Source organism: Pseudorasbora parva, chromosome 10 (assembly GCF_024679245.1).
Source record: "Pseudorasbora parva isolate DD20220531a chromosome 10, ASM2467924v1, whole genome shotgun sequence".
NCBI lineage: Eukaryota > Metazoa > Chordata > Actinopteri > Cypriniformes > Gobionidae > Pseudorasbora > Pseudorasbora parva.
The window spans coordinates 42,624,548-42,644,862 of NC_090181.1; the positions used below are offsets into that span (position 1 = coordinate 42,624,548).

A 20,315-nucleotide genomic window follows, 5' to 3' on the forward strand; every position below is an offset into this window, starting at 1 on the left:
ACAATGTAGATACGTATACATCTTATCCTGCATGACCGCTGTACATAAAACAATCCAACACTCGTACAGGTTTACTGTTTATTACTTAGAAAACCAAGATTTAATAAATAGTCTGTAGAAATGTTTTGGTCACATCAGTGATGTCGGGTCTTAACATCTGATCTAGTGATTCTGGTACAGCAGCTTTAAGGCCTCTTCGATTGTGGCATCAGAACAATCTGTGTGTCAAATGACTGTTTTGGACCAGTGTCAAATATGCTACGTTTCACAGTAAAAGTACACACAAGTTAAACTCCAACAAAATGGGGTGTGTTACAAACATCTCGTCACATTTAGGGCCAGTCACAGCATGTAGTTTGGCGGCCAAGTGTAGTGCATAGCGTTTGTCAGGTAAGCAATACATAAACATTTAAAGACTTTCCTGTCTCATAAAACGTGAACATACAACTTGGGAAAAATATTAGTAATGACATGTACATCAAGTGGCACAACTAACATTTAAAATCCCTTACTATACTACTCCATTATCCAGTTATGAAGTCATCATCGCTGGTGTAACGTGAGCATGACATTGAAGTAGATTGTCAAACATTAACAATAATAGTTAATGTTAACTTAATAGTTTGGAGTACAGACCTTGTATAATTGTGTGTTGTTGAACATCAGTAATCATTTTCAAACAGCTGAATGATTTACAGTGAAGTCCAAAAGAATTTAGTATTTTGATTGAGGCACAACCACATTTTATCAACCATCTGCTACTTATTGCTTTTGCATCTATCTATATATCATCTTGACTTAAGAACACAATAGGAATCGTACAGTTCATTACAGTGACAGAATAAGGCAGGGTGTCCAATCCTGCACCTGGAGGGCCAACGTCCTGCAGATTTGAGCCTGGACAGGGCAGTGGTCCTCCCAGAACGGGTTTGGACACCGCAGGAATAAGGCATACATTAAATCTGCCATTTGCTCAGTGGAGATCCTGTTATGCTTTACATTTTTAGTCTGTATTATTAAATCTCACTGGTGTTTTCATTAGTTTTGCTGGTGAAATACAGTGTATTTTCTTTGGGGGTAAACAAGCTGGAACAGACATCATTCTGTGTCCTGTCTGAGCATGCAACACATGGGCTGGTTTCAGGCTAGAGTTGATGGCGCACTGAACTCTAGTGGAAAGTTTACTTGACATCAGTACATTGGCTGGTGTTTTCTGAACTTCAGTTCGGACCAAGCACTTTGCCTTGATACATTCTTACATCTGCTGTACAAGGCAGTTTTCACAGGTTAAGGCTGTTGTGCCATTTTAATTCTACATGAACTGTACACCAAGCTGCCTTTTCAAGTGAACTCTGGTTTGGTTCCTTATCAAAATAACCGAACAACGTTAAACAGACCTAAATCCCCATTAGAAGAGAAGTCTTATTACATTCACATCGAAATGGGATATACAGACATTCAAACCATCTCGTCTTAAACTGATAGAAGACTATAAATTACTGAAATGTATCTTCACAAAAAGGTTCCAAAAAACCTTCCCAGATTCTGTTCACTCTATTTACACAATAAATAATAATAGATGGGACTTTCTTCCTCAGGAAAAATGTATAAAATTAGTCTCTGCTGGATGTGGATGGAGATGTACAGGCTATATTGGTTGCACTTTATTTTACAGTACATGTACTTGCAGTGTACTTAGATCAGGGCTTGACATTAACTTTTGCTCACCAGCCACTGTGGCTGATTCCCCAAAGTTACTAGCCACTCAGCATTTCGGCTTTAAGTCAAGACCAAAGTCAATTCTATATTCCAAAGCATTATTGAATTACAACACTGAAAAAAAATCATTTTTACTGCTTGTTCAAATAGCTTAATTAGACTTAGCTGAAGCAACTACTATTAGCTATACATTTGTCCTAACTTCATTTGATTGTGTTCAATCAACTTAAATATAAGTCAAATTGAATTTTACTTCATCCGTTTGTGTTGCATTAACTAAAACTGGGCGGCGCTTGTTAGTTTCCAGCATGCTTTGCATATGGCTAAATAAAGAGAGAGAATGTGTTATTTTATATGTAAAAGTGTTATTTTATATGTTTTGAGCAAGATGAGAAAGGGAAAGACTTGATTGTGTTAAATTCTATTATGTTGGAATTATTAGAAGAATTTAAATCACTGGGTTACCATTGTGGAGAAGAATGGAGCATTTGCTTAGGCTGTGGACCTGTTACGGCTTCGCTGAAAAAAGAGATTCTAATTCTTATTTAATTTGCTTAGCATTTAAGATGCTAATGTGTGCTATTGCTAGCTAAAAGTTTGTCAACTATCTAGAGCAGTATTGTAGTTCAGTTGTGAAAGATAAAAATATATAAACTTGAATGCTTGAATCATGTCAGTGAGCCATATAAAATTCACTTTGAGACTACCTAATTGGGTCTCTTAACATGTATTCATTCCATGATTGGTGAAGTTACACCAACAATTTTTTTTGTTTAACTTAATTCATGTGGGACCGATGGATACAATTAAATAATGTAAATCCAACACACTTTTCTTTAGTGAACAGCTGATATGTGTCTATTCTGCCGAAAAATAGTTTTAGAAGCGTTTCAGATATTTCAGTCTCGATATGTATGTATAGTTTATTACACTCACCTAAAGGATTATTAGGAACACCACACTAATACTGTGTTTGACCCCCTTTCGCCTTCAGAACTGCCTTAATTCTACGTGGCATTGATTCAACAAGGTGCTGAAAGCATTCTTTAGAAATGTTGGCCCATATTGATAGGATAGCATCTTGCAGTTGATGGAGATTTGTGGGATGCACATCCAGGGCACGAAGCTCCCGTTCCACCACATCCCAAAGATGCTCTATTGGGTTGAGATCTGGTGACTGTGGCGGCCATTTTAGTACAGTCAACTCATTGTCATGTTCAAGAAACCAATTTGAAATGATTCGAGCTTTGTGACATGGTGCATTATCCTGCTGGAAGTGGCCATCAGAGGATGGGTACATGGTGGTCATAAAGGGATGGACATGGTCAGAAACAATGCTCAGGTAGGCCGTGAAATTTAAACGATGCCATTTTTCCAACTGTGCAAATTGTAGCCTCTTTTTCCTATTTGTAGTGGAGATGAGTGGTACCCGGTGGGGTCTTCTGCTATTGTAGCCCATCCGCCTCAAGGTTGTGCGTGTTGTGGCTTCACAAATGCTTTGCTGCATACCTCGGTTGTAACGAGTGGTTATTTCAGTCAAAGTTGCTCTTCTATCAGCTTAAATCAGTCGGTCCATTCTCCTCTGACCTCTAGCATCAACAAGGCATTTTCGTCCACAGGACTGCCGCATACTGGATGTTTTTCCCTTTTCACACCATTCTTTATAAACCCTAGAAATGGTTGTGCGTGAAAATCCCAGTAACTGAGCAGATTGTGAAATACTCAGACCGGCCCGTCTGGCACCAACAACCATGCCACGCTCAAAATTGCTTAAATCACCTTTCTTTCCCATTCTGACATTCAGTTTGGAGTTCAGGAGATTGTCTTGACCAGGACCACACCCCTAAAGGCATTGAAGCAATTGTCATGTGATTGGTTGATTAGATAATTGCACTGAAAAATTGAACAGGTGTTCCTAATAATCCTTTAGGCGAGTGTATATCAGATGTCTTTTTAAAAGACTACAATTGAAAAATATATTATGTATAAATTCAACCTGCCAAAGTGCCTATTAGGAGTGACTGCGTTACACACCACTGCTGAAATACAATTCGACACGGGTGTTAATGTCAAGCCCTGTGGGTAATATAAGGGTTTAGGGGTAGGTTCAGGGTAAATATCTAGTTATTACCCAGTTAATGTAATTACTGTAATAAATACATAGTATGTACATGGGGAACAGGACTGTAAAATAAAGCGCTACTGCTATTTTCCCAACAAAAGACTGGTGAATCCCGAAGCTTTCTGTTTATCTTGCACTTCCTTCCTCTCCATCTCATAGTTGTCCTTCTAGCATGCTGCTGACTGCCTGATCAAGTGCATGAAGCTGTTGAATCTTATGTTTAACCCCTGCTGCAGAACCCTGCAACCTTTGCAGCTCCAGGATGCTGTCTATAGCACTTTGCAGGTGTTCACAAAGATCCCCGTCCTCTACTAGTGCAGGCAAACTTGGAGACTCTGCTGCCGAAGCAACCAGCCTGTTCCTTTTAAGCACTGGAGTGCACGGCTCTGGAAGTAAGCCTTGCACCCTTGAAGCTACATAGTCTGGCATGGTCACAGAATCAGAGTGGTTCTGTGAATCGCTACCTGTCCTAGTTGTTTCCATATCAGGGTTTAATTTCAGCTTGCTTAGTTCATTTTGGTTCTCTTCAGCATTTGATAAAGGAGGCCTGAGGGATTCGTCTTTCCCCTGTAAGGCTCCTCCTTTAGTTAACTGCCCGCTGTAGTTTCGTTTATACCCAGAGATGGCAATTGAGGCATCGCATGCAGAGTTGTGGATGACTTTGCTGGATCCTGACTCATGTTTGATAGTGAGGCGCAGTGCTCCTCTGCTGCTGGAGCGATATGTCTTGAGGCCAGGAGGTCTGTCAGATTGCAAGGTCCACCACGGTGGAGATGAAGGACAATCGGAAAGGCCACTCTGGACAGTCGACACTAGATCATGCTGAGATGAGATCTTAGGCCGTGACATCAGGAAGGACTCTGCTAAACCAGCAAAATAATGAAACCTCTTAACATTTCACCATTTCTAGTCAGAGTTTCTCAAATCCGATCCTAGAGGTTCAATGCCCTCCACAGTTCAGCTCCAACTCTAATCAAAGACACCTGAGAAAGCTAATCAAGGTTTTCAGATTGGCTAGAAAATTACAGGTAGATGAGTTTAATTAGGGCAGATTTGAGGAATCCTGCTTTAACAGAATAACATGAGCATCTCAATGAAAAGAAACTAGTAAGAAACATTGGCACACTAAATAATCCTGAGCCTTTATACCTGGATCTCTTCTGGCTCGCCGTCTATCCTCCCCCAGCGAGAGTCTCTCTGACTGGAGAAACAAACGCTCTAGCATCACCATCTCTGCTGATGGGCTCTCCTGCTAAAGAAAGCAATAACAACTCAGATTTGCCACCAATTATATTCCCCAGAAAAACTCAAATAAATCAGCGTTTTAAAATGCCATCTCCTACCAGAGATTCAGCCAGAAGTAGTTGCCTGTACTTGTTTAGCATATCTTTGACTCGATTCAACAGAACAACCGAAAAACATTCAAACTGCTTGTCCACTGCACAAAGATTGACAGATATTTTGTTTACAATGGGGTACAGCAGTTCTGTAATCTTATCAAATTCAAACTTTTTCATAGGAGTCAAACCTGAGATAAAGTCCGCCTGACTGGGTAGAGCTCTAGCACAAGTATGGTAGGGCAGCAAATGTCTGACCGCATCCTCCACTGAAACAAACGGAGCTGAAGTGTTTGGACTGAGAACAGCACTGCGGTCCAAAGATAGCTGCTGTTTGAGCCTGCAAAGAACAAAATGCACACAGAATTTTTTTGTTAACAAGTATTGTTACCATTTTAACAATTATTTATTGATGACTTCCACCATTATTCATTTTGTCTTTCAAACATTTGAATATCTCACTATGGTATCTTGGACAAGGCAAAAAACTGCAGTCTCTCTTACTGCACTGTTAAGTGACTTCTCATCTTTATACAAATTTAGTTAAACTCTCAGCCATTGGAACTCACTGGTTGTCATAATATTACTGAGGTAGATTCCTCTGAATGGGCAATGCTATTTAAACAACATCTGCGTGTTGACTTCAGTGAAGTGGAAGCTGTCCAAGAGACGGTTGGGATGCTTGCACGCCTCCTCTGCAGCATTCCCAATAAGGATGACGGAGACGCTATCTTTCCCAAACAGACATTCAGGCTAGCTAGTGTTCAGACTGGTGAGACCCTCTTACTGGAGTTTGTAGATGAGCTATTATTCAATGGTCTGCTTCTCTGTGGGACCCTGGTGATTAAAGTTTTTTTTGTTTTTACGATGGTCAGAGACTTCCCTCTAATCCGGTGTTTCTCAACCATGCCAACCATACACATTTCCGAACTCTTCCTAATCAAATGCATCTGATTGAACGCAATGCTTAAAATGAATGAGTCAGAAAAGTGAGACGAAATGTGTACTGTTGGAGTGCATCCAGGAGCACATTTGGGAAACACTTCCCTAATCTACATCCTAGCAAGCTTATACCCTCACTGTCTGCATGTGTAGTGAAAATCAGATTATTTTGGCCTTCAGTGGTTAATCCGTTGTATGTAAGTAGAAAGGCAATCATTTAGCAGACACATTTATTCAGTGACTTACAGCAAGACTCATGTTTGTATAACCATATACTTCACTGCAAGGATTGAAACGTCAACCTTCGTTTTCAGTCTCGAGCTTTAACCGCTTGACCTTATCCAATCTCCAAAAGTTTTCTTTCTTAATAGCCTATTTATGCTACTCATAGTCGATATCTCCAATTTGCAAAGAAAAGTGTACAAGCTTCTAATGAAGCTATTTGGACTCAGCATTGCACTCTTATCAAAGATATTATAAAAGCAGCTCTAACCATACTGATACATCACAGTCTCAGAATATCTGCATACACAAATTACTTTAGACAAACTACTTTTGAGAGTAAAGAACAAAAAGTAGTTCTTCAAACTGTTCTAAAAACAGAGATTTGTTTTTAGCCCTAAAAAACACTGACACACGTTCTCTCTGGGGCAAGGGTATCGAATTCAGCTTCTGACGAGCAACTGTCCGGCAGAGTTTAGTTCCCAACCTGCTTCAACAGAACTACCTGTAGTTTTCAAGTAATCCTGAGGGACTTGATCAGTCGACTCAGGTGTATTTAGTTTTGGTTGAAGCTAAAATAATCAGGACTGTGGCCCTCCTGGAACTGAATTTGGCACCGCTGCTCTAGGGGAAACATTTTGTATAGGGATTGGAAACTCTCACAAGGCAAATCAGATTTGGGGAAGATAATACTACTAATCTTACTCCTGGAGGGCCACTGTCACTGTTGACTTGAGTTTATGTCAAGGCAAGTCACCTTTAATTATTTATATAGCGCTTTTTACAATTCAGATCGTTTCAAAGCAGCTTCACAGTGATAGGAAAATAATGCAACAGATTTTAATTTGGCTGTACAGCCGCTCTGGAGAAAACAGTAATGTCATCCAGCTCAGTTGAATTATCATATAGTATAAATGCAGGCAGATCAGTAATGTAGGTGAATATTTAGTGTCCCCAGCTAAGCAAGCCAAACACCAGAGGCAAAAGAGGCAATGGTGGCAAGGAACCAAAACTTCATCAGGTGACAGAATAAAGAAAATAGCATTGGGAGAAACCAGGCTCAGTCGGGGTGCTATTTCTCCTCAGGTCAACGAATAAACAGTGTATGATTACAATTCAGGCAAACATTACAGGTCAGATCACATCAGAACATACAGAATATTTATCCAGTTCCATCCGGTTGAAGATCGGAGTCATCACGCAGGAGACGGGTTTGTTGAGGATCAGTTTGTCCACCCCAATTAAACATCTTAACCAAATTAAAGTATACTTTAGTATTACTTGAAACTTCCAAGCAGGTATTCTGGGACAAGTTGAAGCTAAACTCTGCAGGGTATTGGCCCTCCAGGACCAGAATTGGACACCCCTGTCCAAGTCTCATATGCAACCATGTATTGTCCACTGCTCACCTACCAGGCAGAAATCAAAGTGCCTTTTGTGCAGGGAAAGAGGCTTTCTGGAAAATCCCTGATCTAAGGTACATTTTCTTTCTTTAAAATGTATTGTCTTTTATTTCCCAATCAACTAGTCTGACTAACAGAGTTCCTGTGATTTCATATCTAGTTTTCAGTGGGCCTTGGATCTCTTTCCACCTCAAGAATAGCCAATTTGTACAAGAGTGCTTATGTGCAAGATATTCTTGCTAAAGTCCCGCAACGGGTTGGGTACCCGCATAAAAGTGGCTAAAACGGGTGGATTGTGACATTTATCAAATTCACGGGCGGGGATGCGGGCGGATAATTAACTCTGTGTGGGCGGGTAGTAGCGTGGATGAAAAATATGTGCAATATTTCTGTGGTGAGGTGGACGAGCGAGAGAGCGAGCGAGACCGGGGCGTGATTGTGAATGAGTGTCCCCTGCGAGCCACACCGGTCTCAAAACCTCTGAGGGAGCTCGAGGAATATAAGGACGAGCGACGCCATTAAAGGATGAGAGATCACCAGACCTGGATTTGAAGTTAAGTTGTGTTTACGTTTTATTATGTGTGTGCGCGTGGCTGTTGTCCGTGAGAGGCTGCCCACGTTACTTTCGTTTTGTTTGGTTAAAGTCTTTTAAATGTTTGCCGGTTCCCACCTCCTTCTTCCCCCCGCGAACATACTATATTACAATTTCTATGTCCAAATTACCATTACACATACGCAACAACGATATGCCATTTGACCATCACGTCACCACCACTGTGACATTGAAACTTTTGTTGATGCCTCTCGTAGCCCAGATGGAGTGAGCGTGCAGGAGTATCTATGGATGAAGTAAAAGTAAAGTTGGTGAGTGGAGTATATGAAATTGTTGACAACGAGTCTTTAAAGGCAGAGCCTGTTTCATTTGCCCATTCATAGCGCTGTTGATGTTAAGAGAGGTGCAAGATAAAAAATAAAGCATTTTAATTGGAATGATTTTAGCGTGTGTGATTTATCGCGGGCACGGGTCGGGTAACGGGCCAAATATGAATGGGTCTGGGCGGGTTCGGATTTAATTTTGATATTTCACGGGTCACGGGTCGGCTCTGGTGCTGAACCTTGCAGGTACGGGCGGGGGCGGGTCTCCAAAAATGGACCCTTGCAGGACTCTGATTCTTGCGCTGTTACCAGCATGACAACTCTTCACATATATACCACAATCTACCTTCCACTGGCACACGGTTCTCATTATCAGTTCCTAAAGACGTCAGATAAAATGACACTACAGCTTGAGTCAGCATTAAAAGCAGGAATCATCTTTATATTGTGAGATACCAAATTAATGTTTAAAAGCTAACTTTAGGTTACTTGCATAACCCTAGTTTTATGGTATGGACAGAGTATGGTATCTGTCTTGAGTTGTCATATTTCTGGAATGTACTTTTAAAGCAGTACAGCAGTTCACACAGGGCTCCTGTGATTGCTGAGATTGCTCGGTCTTCTGACAGATATGCCATTACTGATTCAATGGTCTTTCACCTCTTCCATAGTGAGATACCTCACTCAGTTTTCAGAGAACTGGAGTTATGCAAGTAACCTTGCGTATTTTCGAATCCATACTGATATCTACATATAATTAAAATGCTATTGAGCAAATGTTTTTTACTTACATGTGTTGCCTGTTTGCTAGTGTCAGTGTTTCCTCTTTCACACTGCTTGGTGTCTGTGACATAAAAAGGGATATTAATAACATAATACTTTCCTAAATACTTTTAAATAACATATCTTCCTGAAAGACTGTTCTCCCTGAAAGACACATTTATTTATTATATTTGCACATTGACCTTCTTCTGAAGTGCTGAGTAGGTCTCTTTGTCCTGGGAATGACGGGGTCCCATCTCCCGTAAGTCATGCTGGTCCAAAGAGATTATCCCACTGTTGTTCCTTGCATAAGGGACTGTGAGCTCTGATCAGGAAGAGGTATCAAATATAATGATAGGATTATTAGAACAAAAATGTGTTTGTTATAAAGAATATGTTTCTAACAATGGTTCTTTATTTCTACTTTCACAGCTACAGCAATAGGATTGATTTTCATATATCCAATATTCACGTACTGTAGCAGGACCAAAGTCAGGGTCAAGCCATGCTGTAACTTTCCACCACTATGCCCCCGATAACAACAGATTCAGACTAATATCGCTGAAGTTCGTCAATCTTCCCTCAACCCGGAAGAACCTAATGGCAACTTCAGCACCATCAAACTATTGCACCATCAAGACTTTTCTCCGAACAGGATCCAGACACTCATTCAACAGCTAAGGCAAAGCAAGTGTCATACACTAAACTAACTAAACAGAGGTTTAGCGTAAGATGTATTCTTCTTGTTACCAGCATGCTTTAAATTAAGAAACTGATGGTTTTGGTCAGGTGGCTAACTAACTTAAGTGTACATAGTTTCATTCCCCAGTTTTTTCAATCACTTTCACTTTTGTTTCACTTTGTGTGTGTATGTTTGTTTAGACTAGTTATGTGTTCATGCTATTCTTTAATTAAAACTTTTGTGCACATTCACATGAGTGTTGATTCCGTGGTCACTGCTTGCTCTCAGGTTTCCTCTAATCTCAGGTAACACATGAATTAGATAAACTGCTGCTGATAAATTAACAACTTTTCTGAGGAAAGGGAAGGGCTCTTACTCTTTACAGGCCCCTCCTGGCACTTGGGTTCAGTACCAAGAGCAGTCGACGTGGGATCCAGCTCACCTGAGGCTGTGGATGTTGAGCCCATCATGGAGTCTGTGCTTGTGGTCTTTACAGTGCACTGGCCAATAGGAGTTTGCTGTTGAAAGTCACTGTGGTCTGAGCCGTGGTGCACTGACAAAGGAATCTCTTTACTCTCACACAGTGCAGAGAAAATCTCAGATGCCATCAAAGGTGTAAGTGAATCCTCAGTTTCTCCTGTGGCAGTAGAGACGTCGTTGTCCATTTGCACAAACAGAGTTGCAGCTAAGATCTCTGACGGTTTAAGTGGATACTGCAGGGAAAGACGTATATTCAAAATACTTTCCTAATACTATTGCATTTTCATTTCTGTCTTTGAATGCAATTGCACAAAATGCTTGAGAACATATGACAGAGCACAATTGAATGTACCTGTTGGGGAAGATGCATTGATGCCTGATTGTGATGCAATGGATTATGCTCTCCTTCAGTAAATTGTTGCTCTTCTGTTTGGGTGATCAGTTGTGGGGATAATGGCAAAACTGGCTCAGGGGTACAACTAACATCTGCTGATGACTGTAGTAGAGTTGATACTGGAGAGGGCTGATGAATCTCCACAATGGGTGCTTCCACTGAAGCTTGAGGAAGCAATCTGCTTTCCTACCAAATCAAGTTAAATAAAACCAGTGAACAAATGTATTGAGCCCCAAACCCATTGGAATACAACCATGATTTCAAAATGCAATTATAGCGTTTAAATTATTTACATTTTGACAACATAAAGACCATTCTTAAAGGAAAATGAACATAGGGGTAATATGGCTTGAATGGTTGAGACTGTTTTCCAAGATGGCTACTGTCTGTATACACGTAATGGACTGTGTTTATAAAGTATCTTTTTTTAAACTGTTTGTACACTTACAAAGTTTTTAATGCTTCGGTTTGCATGTAGGGACCCTCATTATGCTACCGTGTTAGTGTAGATTTAATTTTACCACCCTGTGTCTACTGTGTGCCCCATAGACTAGTGTTATAAGCTAATCTGTTTTTAAAGATAAAACTCTTTACATTCGATTTTCATGAAAACGCATCCCAGAGAACGATCTACTCGGTAACCATCTGTTAATTACCCCTAGGTTCATTTCTCACCGGAGTTGTCCTTTAACTAGAGATTTTACTTACTATATACCCCATATACTAGCGTTATAAGCTAATCTGTTTTTAGAGATAAAATTCTTTACATTCGATTTTCATTAAAACGCATCCCATCGTTTTCGGTAACCATCTGTTAATTACCCCTAGGTTCATTTTTCACCAGATTTGTCCTTTGACATTGTTACATCCGAAAGTGACACAAATGAACTCACTTGAAGGGGTTTGTTGACTTTCTCCTCATCTTCTGTTGTTTTCTCAGGCAAGAGAAGCACTGAATGCTGCGTAAGACTCACCTTCTCCTCAGGTCCCCCAACCAGAGCTCTTTGTGCTGGAAGCAGACTTTGTATCACTAACTGACCATTCACTTTTGGTGTGGTGGTCATATCAGGAACGAGCATACTAGCATTATTAATCAATCTGATCTGGTTTCCGACCGTGTTTTGAACACCAGCATCATGCTGCCCCTGCACTTGAGGTGCATAGGTCCCTGCTAGCTGTGTTGGCATCTGGAAGACTGTGGGAGGTGTTGGCCGAATTGGTAAAGCCCCTTCTAGAAGAGCCCCATGTTTGAGGGTGAGTTGTCCAGTTGGGGAGGTAAAAATAGGGCTGAAGTTAATTTGCCTTGGCTGTATAGTCACAATTTGAGAACTGTCAACATTAGGTTTGCTTGGTGTACTAAAAAGACACCTTGAAATGCTGGTAGACTGGGTTGTAGTTGCAAGTGTTTGGCTGGGCAGAAAGAATTGTCTCTGACCCTGAAAAGGATCTTGGGGTTGAATGACAATGGGGCCTCCCTGACCAACCAAATTAAAGCTAACAGGTTTGCTAACACTTGGTGCGGACTGTGTTTGCAAGCACTGCTTTGAGCCAACAGGAGGGGATAACAAGACACTCTGTGTCGTATTTGCTGAGATGAAGGCAAATCCTGACAATGGTTTCTGTCCGGATGGCCTGGGACTGATCTGTACAAGCCTGGGATGGATGTTGACAGGTAACCTAGGCTGAATGGGAAGAGGTGTTTTTTGTAACATGACCACCGATGGAGTCATTGTTCTAATGGTGGAGGACAACATCTGGCAGCTTGTGAGGCTTGGCAGGGTCTTTTGGGTAATCATGCTGGTGCTTTGTGCTGAATTAATAGAAAATGATGCCTCGAGTGGGGGTGTGGGGAAGACATTTCCAGGAAGAAGACTCATTAACTGAGTTCCTGGAGGCTTGAGTGAGGGGCAGCCTGGACCAACAGCTAATAAAGATGGCTGAGGAGGCTCCACTGCTGTTTGTGTGTCCTTTGGTACAGAGATCAAGCCAGGCATGGTCAATGGTTTGGAGATATATGGTGTTGCAGGCAAAGGAAGGGACAAACCAAGCTGGAGAGTTTCTGCTGTCTGGGCAAGTCCTGCTTCTAATGCAAGAGTGTCCTCAGTGATGTCTGCCTCTTGGAGACTCTGCTGGAGAATGTCACAGATCTCTTCTGACTCTTTCTGTTGATCCACCAAGTGGAAATTGGGATCTTCTGGTGCCTCTTGTGGACCTTCACTTCCCAGTGATGATACTGGTGATGACAGCAGCGCCTCATCCAGAAAGGACAGATCTACACAGCCAGAGACAGGAGTGTCCTGAGAACTTCCATCATCTGCTAACAGAGATGCAGGACTCTGCAGAATAAAAGGTCACAATTACATAAAAAGTTTGCTGGGAACACACTTTTTTTTATTTATTTTTTTATTTAGCATATCCATTCTTTTAATGCTAAAAGGTGGGTTTTGTTAGACAGACAGACATGCAGTACTGAATTCTGGGAGGTCCCCATGCTCCCTCTTCCATAGGGAGAGATGTCTAGACTTACTGGAGTGTCTGTGAAGAGTGATGGCTCTCCAGAGGATGAATTAATAAGTAAGTCTCCACTTGGCAGCTGTTTGAACAGAAGGAAGGAGGCACAGTTAATTGCATGGGGTATGTTTTTTAGACCTCGTATTTGCAAAAAATGTAAACAACCAGAGTTTCTCCTGCTAAGCTCTTCACGTAAGATCTCCTAACATATAACATTATAAGTGTGGAAAGGTTCCAAAATTACCACAACTGAAATAAGTTTTAGAGAAAGTACTGTAACAGGTAGTCTAAAAATAACTTCAATTTCAGCCACACAGTAATATTATAATCTCTTCATACCTCATTTGTCCCATGAAGAAAATCATTCAGGGCTTGAGGGTCACTGTTTCAAAGCAAAACATTTAATAGTTAACATGCGCAAACTATCTTGCAAATCTTCCGATGTGGATGTTTTTATTTTTTATAAAATACATACAAACTGAGAAATATTTATTTATTGGATGTAACCGCACTTACCACAAAACATCAAGTAAACAAGTACCATCTTCATACTCCATTTCAACTAATTAAGAGGAAAAGTGGGTGGGAATTAAAAAACTATAAGAAAATGTTGAACAAAATAAATTATGTATGGATAAAATATGCATGCATCACTTGATATAATAAATATATGTCAGTATTGTGTTCATATAAAACTTAACTATAACAATGAACTCAAATAACAAATTCACTTTTATGTATATGCAATTTTATATATATATATATATATATATATATATATATATATAAATATATATATATATATATACATATATATATATATATATATATATATATATATATATATATATACATATATATATATATATATATATATACATATATATATATATATATATATACATATATATATATATATATACATATATATATATATATATATATATATACATATATATATATATACATATATATATATATACATATATATATATACATATATATATATACATATATATATATACATATATATATATATATGCTATTTTAGATTTTTTTAAGAATGTAAATATCTAGTAAATCTCTACTTGTATAATGTATTAAATGAGATAAAAGTATGTGATTATGAAGTAATCTTGGTTTTGTGAAGTAATCTAACCTTTTATTATAGTGGCTCCATCCAGAGCAGGGAGAAAGAGTTTGTGGGCACTTCATTGACTGGATTTCAGGGACTGGCTGTGAGAAAACCAGGCATTTGGACTGCTTCTCAGCTGAGACATTGAGTCGTCGGGATCTGGGAAAGTAAACATGCGGAGTACAGAATGCTATTCAATAGTCCTTGCAATGCTATGGATGCTGAAAACGTAATGGCCTGACAGAAAACTGTCAAATGAAATCACTGCTCTGTACTTTTTTGGTCAAATATAGCCTAGAAAATCTAAATTAACCTACTAGGTTTTGTTCACTTATTGAATATATTAAGGTCAGATTAGAGTAATTTACAAACTGGTTCTTTTTTAAGTAATTAACAATGTTAAACATAAATTTTAACTATGAATAAAATTTGGCTGGTTGAAAAGATTAAAGCCGTAGGGATGTACTATATATTGTCCTCCATATCGGTATCGGTTGATGTAGCCTATATTAATTTTTAATGTTCCCGTTATCAGCCCGATAAAAAAAAAAAATGCCTGATATATTAAAGCCGATAAATTATGTATTATTTCCTTTAGCTTAGACACTTCAGATGTGCTCTGTCGATGGTTTTGAATTGCTTGAAATATGATAGGAATCCCTTCAGAAAAGGAAAATACAGTTAAGTGCAAGTCTGTCATATAGCCTACATAACATTTTAATGAGAAGAACAACATTATATCATTGGGACATGGTGAGACTTTATAAGCTTTATAAATTTGTAATGTCTCAAATAAAATGTCAGATTTATTATACATGTCACATGGATGAACCGCATGCCTTCGCATGTTTAGTATCCGTTTATTTGCTTCGGTCGAAACATATCTAGTTAGAAATCCCTCTCTTTCTCTCTCTCTCTCTCTCTCTCTCTGGACTTTCAGCGAAGGTCCAGGCACCTAGATCTCCTCCAAATACACTTTTGTCTAATTTTTCTTTACCTACATCCGCATTTCATTATCGCAGCACACACGGACACTTAATATGAGATGTTAGACATGACAGCTTTATGAGTTGTTTAAGCAATGACTCCAACATTATCCGTTCATCATGCCCCCAAAACCAGAGCAATTCTTGGTGTTTGCGTCTCAGAGTAAGGACACACTTGAGGTTTAAAGGGATGCTGCTGAAGACGGTGACGCGGACACAAAAGCTCTTCGTGTAAACACAGCTGCATACGCATCCCATCATCACGTCTTGTGCCGCGCTATAACGCCCGTATTCTAATGCGGCATTTCACAGAGGAGGAAGAAGGAGAGGAACTCACCAGCGTCTTTGTGCTTTATTATTGTCCTTTCAGACGGGCCTGTGCGCCATCCATCCTTACACACATGCTCAAAGAGGAGGGGGAGACGGGCTCGTGCGGGTGGGTGACAAACACAGAGGTGGAAGACAGAAGGCGCGCGCGCGCGCGCGCGTGTTGATTGAACGAACTTCACTGGAACGCGCGTCTCTTTACACACATCACATGCACACATGCTTTGGGGCATTTTCACGCACTGCACATAATTCTAGTGATTTTGACTTTGCCAGATCTTGTTCTGAGATATGCTTCAGAGACGGATGAAATGTCCAAGTGACAGCAGTGTGCAAGGGCTAAATGTCAATTTATAATATATAACATAAAATCATTTATAATAATTAAATATCATTTATAATTAAATAATTTATATAATTATATATAGGTGAGGCGAATAACACTGATTATCTCTTCATCACAGCACCTGTTAGTGGGTGGGATATATTAGACAGCAAGTGAACAGTTTGTGTTGATGTCGATGTGTTAGAAGCAGGAAAAATGGGCAAGCGCCTGAGCATCAGATCTGGACCATGGAGCAATGGAAGAAGGTGGCCTGGTCTTTTACACCGGTGCATGTGCGTCTCTTACCTGGGGAACACATGGCCCCAGGATGCACTATGGGAAGAAGGCCAGCCAGCGGAGGCAGTGTGATGCTTTGGGCAATGTTCTGCTGGGAAACTTTGGGTCCTGCCATCCATATGCTTATACCTAAGCATAATTTAACTTACAGAACTTAAAGGATCTGCTGCTAACATATTGGTGCCAGATACCCCAGCACACCTTCAGGGGTCTTCAGGAGCCCATGCCTCGATGGGTCAGGGCTGATTTGGCAGCAAAAGTGGGACCAACACAATAATAGAGAAATAATGTTATTCTGTTTGTGTATATTCTCTAGCTGTAGTTGTTTAGTGTTGAAACTGTGCATGTTAAATTAGAATATTTTTTAATGAATTAATTAATTATTTGAAATATGTATTTTTTTAGCTTTAAAACATTAATATTCCGGAATAAACCACCTCAACCCTGACCTCCGTTTGCAACTTTCTTCTCTTCAACCCGACATCCAGTGCTTGTAAATGCGAAACAACATCAACTTTTGTATTAGGTGAGTCACAAAGACGGTCTAATTGTCATGAGCTAGTCTCTTTCCACAGGGGTGCAGAGGATGCTAAGCACCCTCAGTTGAAGCTGTCATTATAGGATACTGGCAAAACAGACTTGGCAAATGCTCCATGCAGTGCATATTTGTGCTTGAGCTCTGGCGAACGTTAAATTTTTTTATTTACATCATGCTTTTGCAGTGTGATCTGCCCATGATCTGCATTTTCTGTTCTTTGCCAGTTTATTCAATGAAGTAAACAATCTCAGTTTCTAAGTTACTTGATTGGAAAAAAACAAAAGTTATAGGCACATTACTGCTAAAAGTAGTGGAATTACAGTAACGCTTTACTCCCAATACTGAGCGAGAATGCCATGATAAACACACAAAACTCCTCTAAACTGGAAAGAGCTTTGGGATTGACTGTGCAAACTGATTTGACAAGAACTCTGCGGTATATTTTTACAGACTGCCGAAAGCTCAAAAATGAGACACAAATGAATCGCAGCAATTCACAGAAACAACAGGCAGTGAAATGTGGATTTCTAGTTATCATTTTGTGTCAATATGTTGAATTTTGGGGTAAAATAATACCACATACATTGTATTATTATACTGTATATTGTACTGACAACTCGTCAATTAAATATTTAGCAGCTTATAGCATAAATTGGATGTTTTTAAGTAAACACTGATAAAAACTATATAAGTTTTAGGACTGGACGTGACAATATATATATATATATATATACAGTCCCTGACAAAAGTCTTGTTGCTTATCTATTTTCTAGAAATACCTGATATTAACCTGACTTTTAATTAATTCATTGGTGTTAGAAATAGCTCATATGAAAAGCTAAAACCCTCTCAAATGATGTTTAATGCACTGAAATAAATAATTTTCACAGAAAAAATATTTATCATTTAATCAAGACAGAAAGGTCCAATTTTGGCAAGACAAAAGTTTTGTCGCCTATACAGAAATTGAACAAATTAACTGCAAATACAAAAATATGTCAGCAAATTAAGTTGTGGTGCTGTGAGATCCAAATTTAAGGTGACTTTCATGAGCTTGAAGGGTTGCATCCATGCGGTTTGGACAGGATTCATACAATTTATTGATGAAGTCATCTGGAATAGCTAAGAAAGCAGTCTTGCATGCCTCCCAGAGTTCATCAATATTCTTTGGTTTCGTCTTCCATGCGTCCTCTTTCATCCTACCCCACATATGCTCAATGATGTTCATGTCTGGTGACTGGGCTGACCAATCCTGGAGCATCTTGATCTTCTTCGCCTTGAGGAACTTTGATGTGGAGATGGAAGTATGCGATGGAGCACCGTCCTGCTGCAGAATTTGGCCTCTTTTATGGTTGGGAATATAAGAGGTAGCTAAGATTTCTTGGTATTTTAGACTATTGATGTTGCCTTCCACCCTGCAGATCTCTCGCACACCCCCATACTGGATGTAACCCCAGACCATGATTTTTCCGCCACCAAACTTCACTGTTTTCTGGGTGAATCTCGGATCCATTCTGGCTTCAGTAGGTCTCCTGCAATATTTGCGGCGACTGTGGTGTAATTCAACAGAAGATTCATCTGAAAGTCCACCTTCTGCCACTTTTCCAGCGTCCATCCTTTTAGCAGGCTGTGGGCCTTGGCAAATGCCACACGGTTTTTCAATTGTCTTTTGTTTAGTGCTGGCTTCTGGGCACTGATTCGACCATGGAGGCCATTTCGAGACAGAATCCGACAAACTGTTCTGGTTGACACAGGGACTTCAGGTCACCAGGTCTCGTGGAGCTCTGCTGCAGTGGAAAATGGGCTGGCCTTGGATTTTCGAGCCAACAAACGGTCCTCTCGAGCAGTTGTCTTGTGGGGTCTGCCTGACCTGGGCTTGTCAAAAACGTCTCCAGTCTCTTCAAATTTTTTTTTAATCCTCTGTACTTGACGCTGAGACACATTGAAGGTGTCTGCCACATCAGCAGTGGATCTGGTCTTCAGCCTCTTGATAATCAAAACTTTAGTCTCAGGGTGAATCTTAGGCATGTTTGCAGAGGTCTAGTTGCAGTTGATGTGAAGGTCTAGCGTACTGGGGTTCTTTTTATACACACTTGAGACCTAATTGATCCATTATTAGTCACAGGTGAAGCTCATATGACAAGGTGACAACACTTATGTCTTTGCAAAAATTGACTCAATGGGCTTTACCAAGCTGTGAATATTAGAATACTTTTTGAAAGTTTAGTTTTTCACTGAAACATTATCACAACAGCTGGTGGGATTAAAATGAGCCATTTCTTGTAAAAAAAATCTTGATTAGAAATATATTTCAGCGGCACTTTAGGTCAATTTGTACACAAGCGACAAGACTTTTATCAGGGACTGTATAACATTGATATAAGTGATCACCCAGATTAGACCCACCTATATTGTATTTATATAAACCGTTCACAGGCAATTTGCTTTATGTATTTCCCCAGCATCAAAATCAGGCACATATAAATGTCAGGAAACACAGCCAATTCCTGGCTTCATGTCAATATCCATGGATCACTGGATCTTTGGTAAGTTGTAAGGAACACTATATCGAGTTCAACCTTTTGTTTAAACAGAGGGGGCCACACGTTAATAAAACATCAATGCATACCCGCCTCTATAGATCAGATGAAAATATTTCAAGAGACAGGAAGTGAAGCTTACTTTACATTCGAACATGTATTGATGCCTTCTTGAAATGTGTAATTTTCATAGCATCAAATAACCCACTAAAAACAAACTTATTGGAAAAATGAACACTTGAAAAAAATATTTGAAATCTAATAGGATGTTTTTAGTTTGGCTCTTGTCCCATTTGATTACACGGAGAGGGTGTGTTTTGTGAGCTTTACTGTAGCCAGCCACCAGGCGGCGATCAAAACATTTTGGCTACACTTTTCAGGACAAATTCTGCATCCTTTTCTTCTGCAATCCAGCATGGCAGCACAGTGAAGCATTTGTTTGAGCTGCACCCTGAATTTTACTACATTTCCTGCCTGAGGCTTATTCATTTCACTTTTCACGTGAAACGGCCTTTACATTTGCCAAAGATAACCTTTTTTGTTGATTAAAAACAAACAAGCAATTCCAGCCCAGGTGAAACAAAAAGGAACAGAAAAGTAATTGGGCAGTGGAGACGTGTTTTCTGGAGAGACCAATCACTCTTCTCTGTCTGGCAATCTGATGGACGAGTCTGGGTTTGCCGGTTGCCAGGAGAACGGTACTGGCTTGACTGCATT

At 39.8% G+C, this 20,315-nt stretch overlaps 1 protein-coding gene across 2 annotated transcripts; it reads right to left on the reverse strand.

Moving 5' to 3' along the window:
* Positions 1 to 2,359: 2,359 nt before the first annotated feature.
* On the reverse strand, positions 2,360 to 16,231 carry LOC137091596 (BRD4-interacting chromatin-remodeling complex-associated protein-like). 2 transcript variants are annotated; one of them, XM_067456183.1, is made up of 14 exons: positions 15,909 to 16,231; positions 14,610 to 14,744; positions 13,967 to 14,012; positions 13,790 to 13,832; positions 13,467 to 13,532; positions 11,833 to 13,275; positions 10,898 to 11,125; positions 10,508 to 10,778; positions 9,587 to 9,708; positions 9,413 to 9,465; positions 5,370 to 5,518; positions 5,185 to 5,279; positions 4,991 to 5,093; positions 2,360 to 4,701 (listed from the first exon to the last, which is right to left on the reverse strand). In XM_067456183.1, exons 3-14 carry the CDS (start codon positions 14,005 to 14,007, stop codon positions 3,995 to 3,997), a joined length of 3,321 nt encoding a protein of 1,106 aa, XP_067312284.1. In that variant the 5' UTR covers positions 14,008 to 14,012; positions 14,610 to 14,744; positions 15,909 to 16,231; the 3' UTR covers positions 2,360 to 3,994. The 2 variants fall into 2 exon arrangements, with proteins under 2 accessions (XP_067312284.1, XP_067312283.1); XM_067456182.1 differs by having other exon boundaries at positions 2,360 to 4,704.
* Positions 16,232 to 20,315: the final 4,084 nt, after the last annotated feature.

Bases quoted from the DNA above. Each gene is read 5' to 3' on its own strand.
- LOC137091596 (XM_067456182.1), bottom strand. From the start codon at position 14,007: ATGGAGTATGAAGATGGTACTTGTTTACTTGATGTTTTGTG. The intron at 13,533-13,789 runs GTATGAAGAGAT...CTGTTCAAACAG, and splicing joins TTCTTCATGGGACAAATGAG to CTGCCAAGTGGAGACTTACT. The intron at 5,519-9,412 runs GTAAGTAAAAAA...TGTTCTTTGCAG, and splicing joins CTAGCAAACAGGCAACACAT to GCTCAAACAGCAGCTATCTT.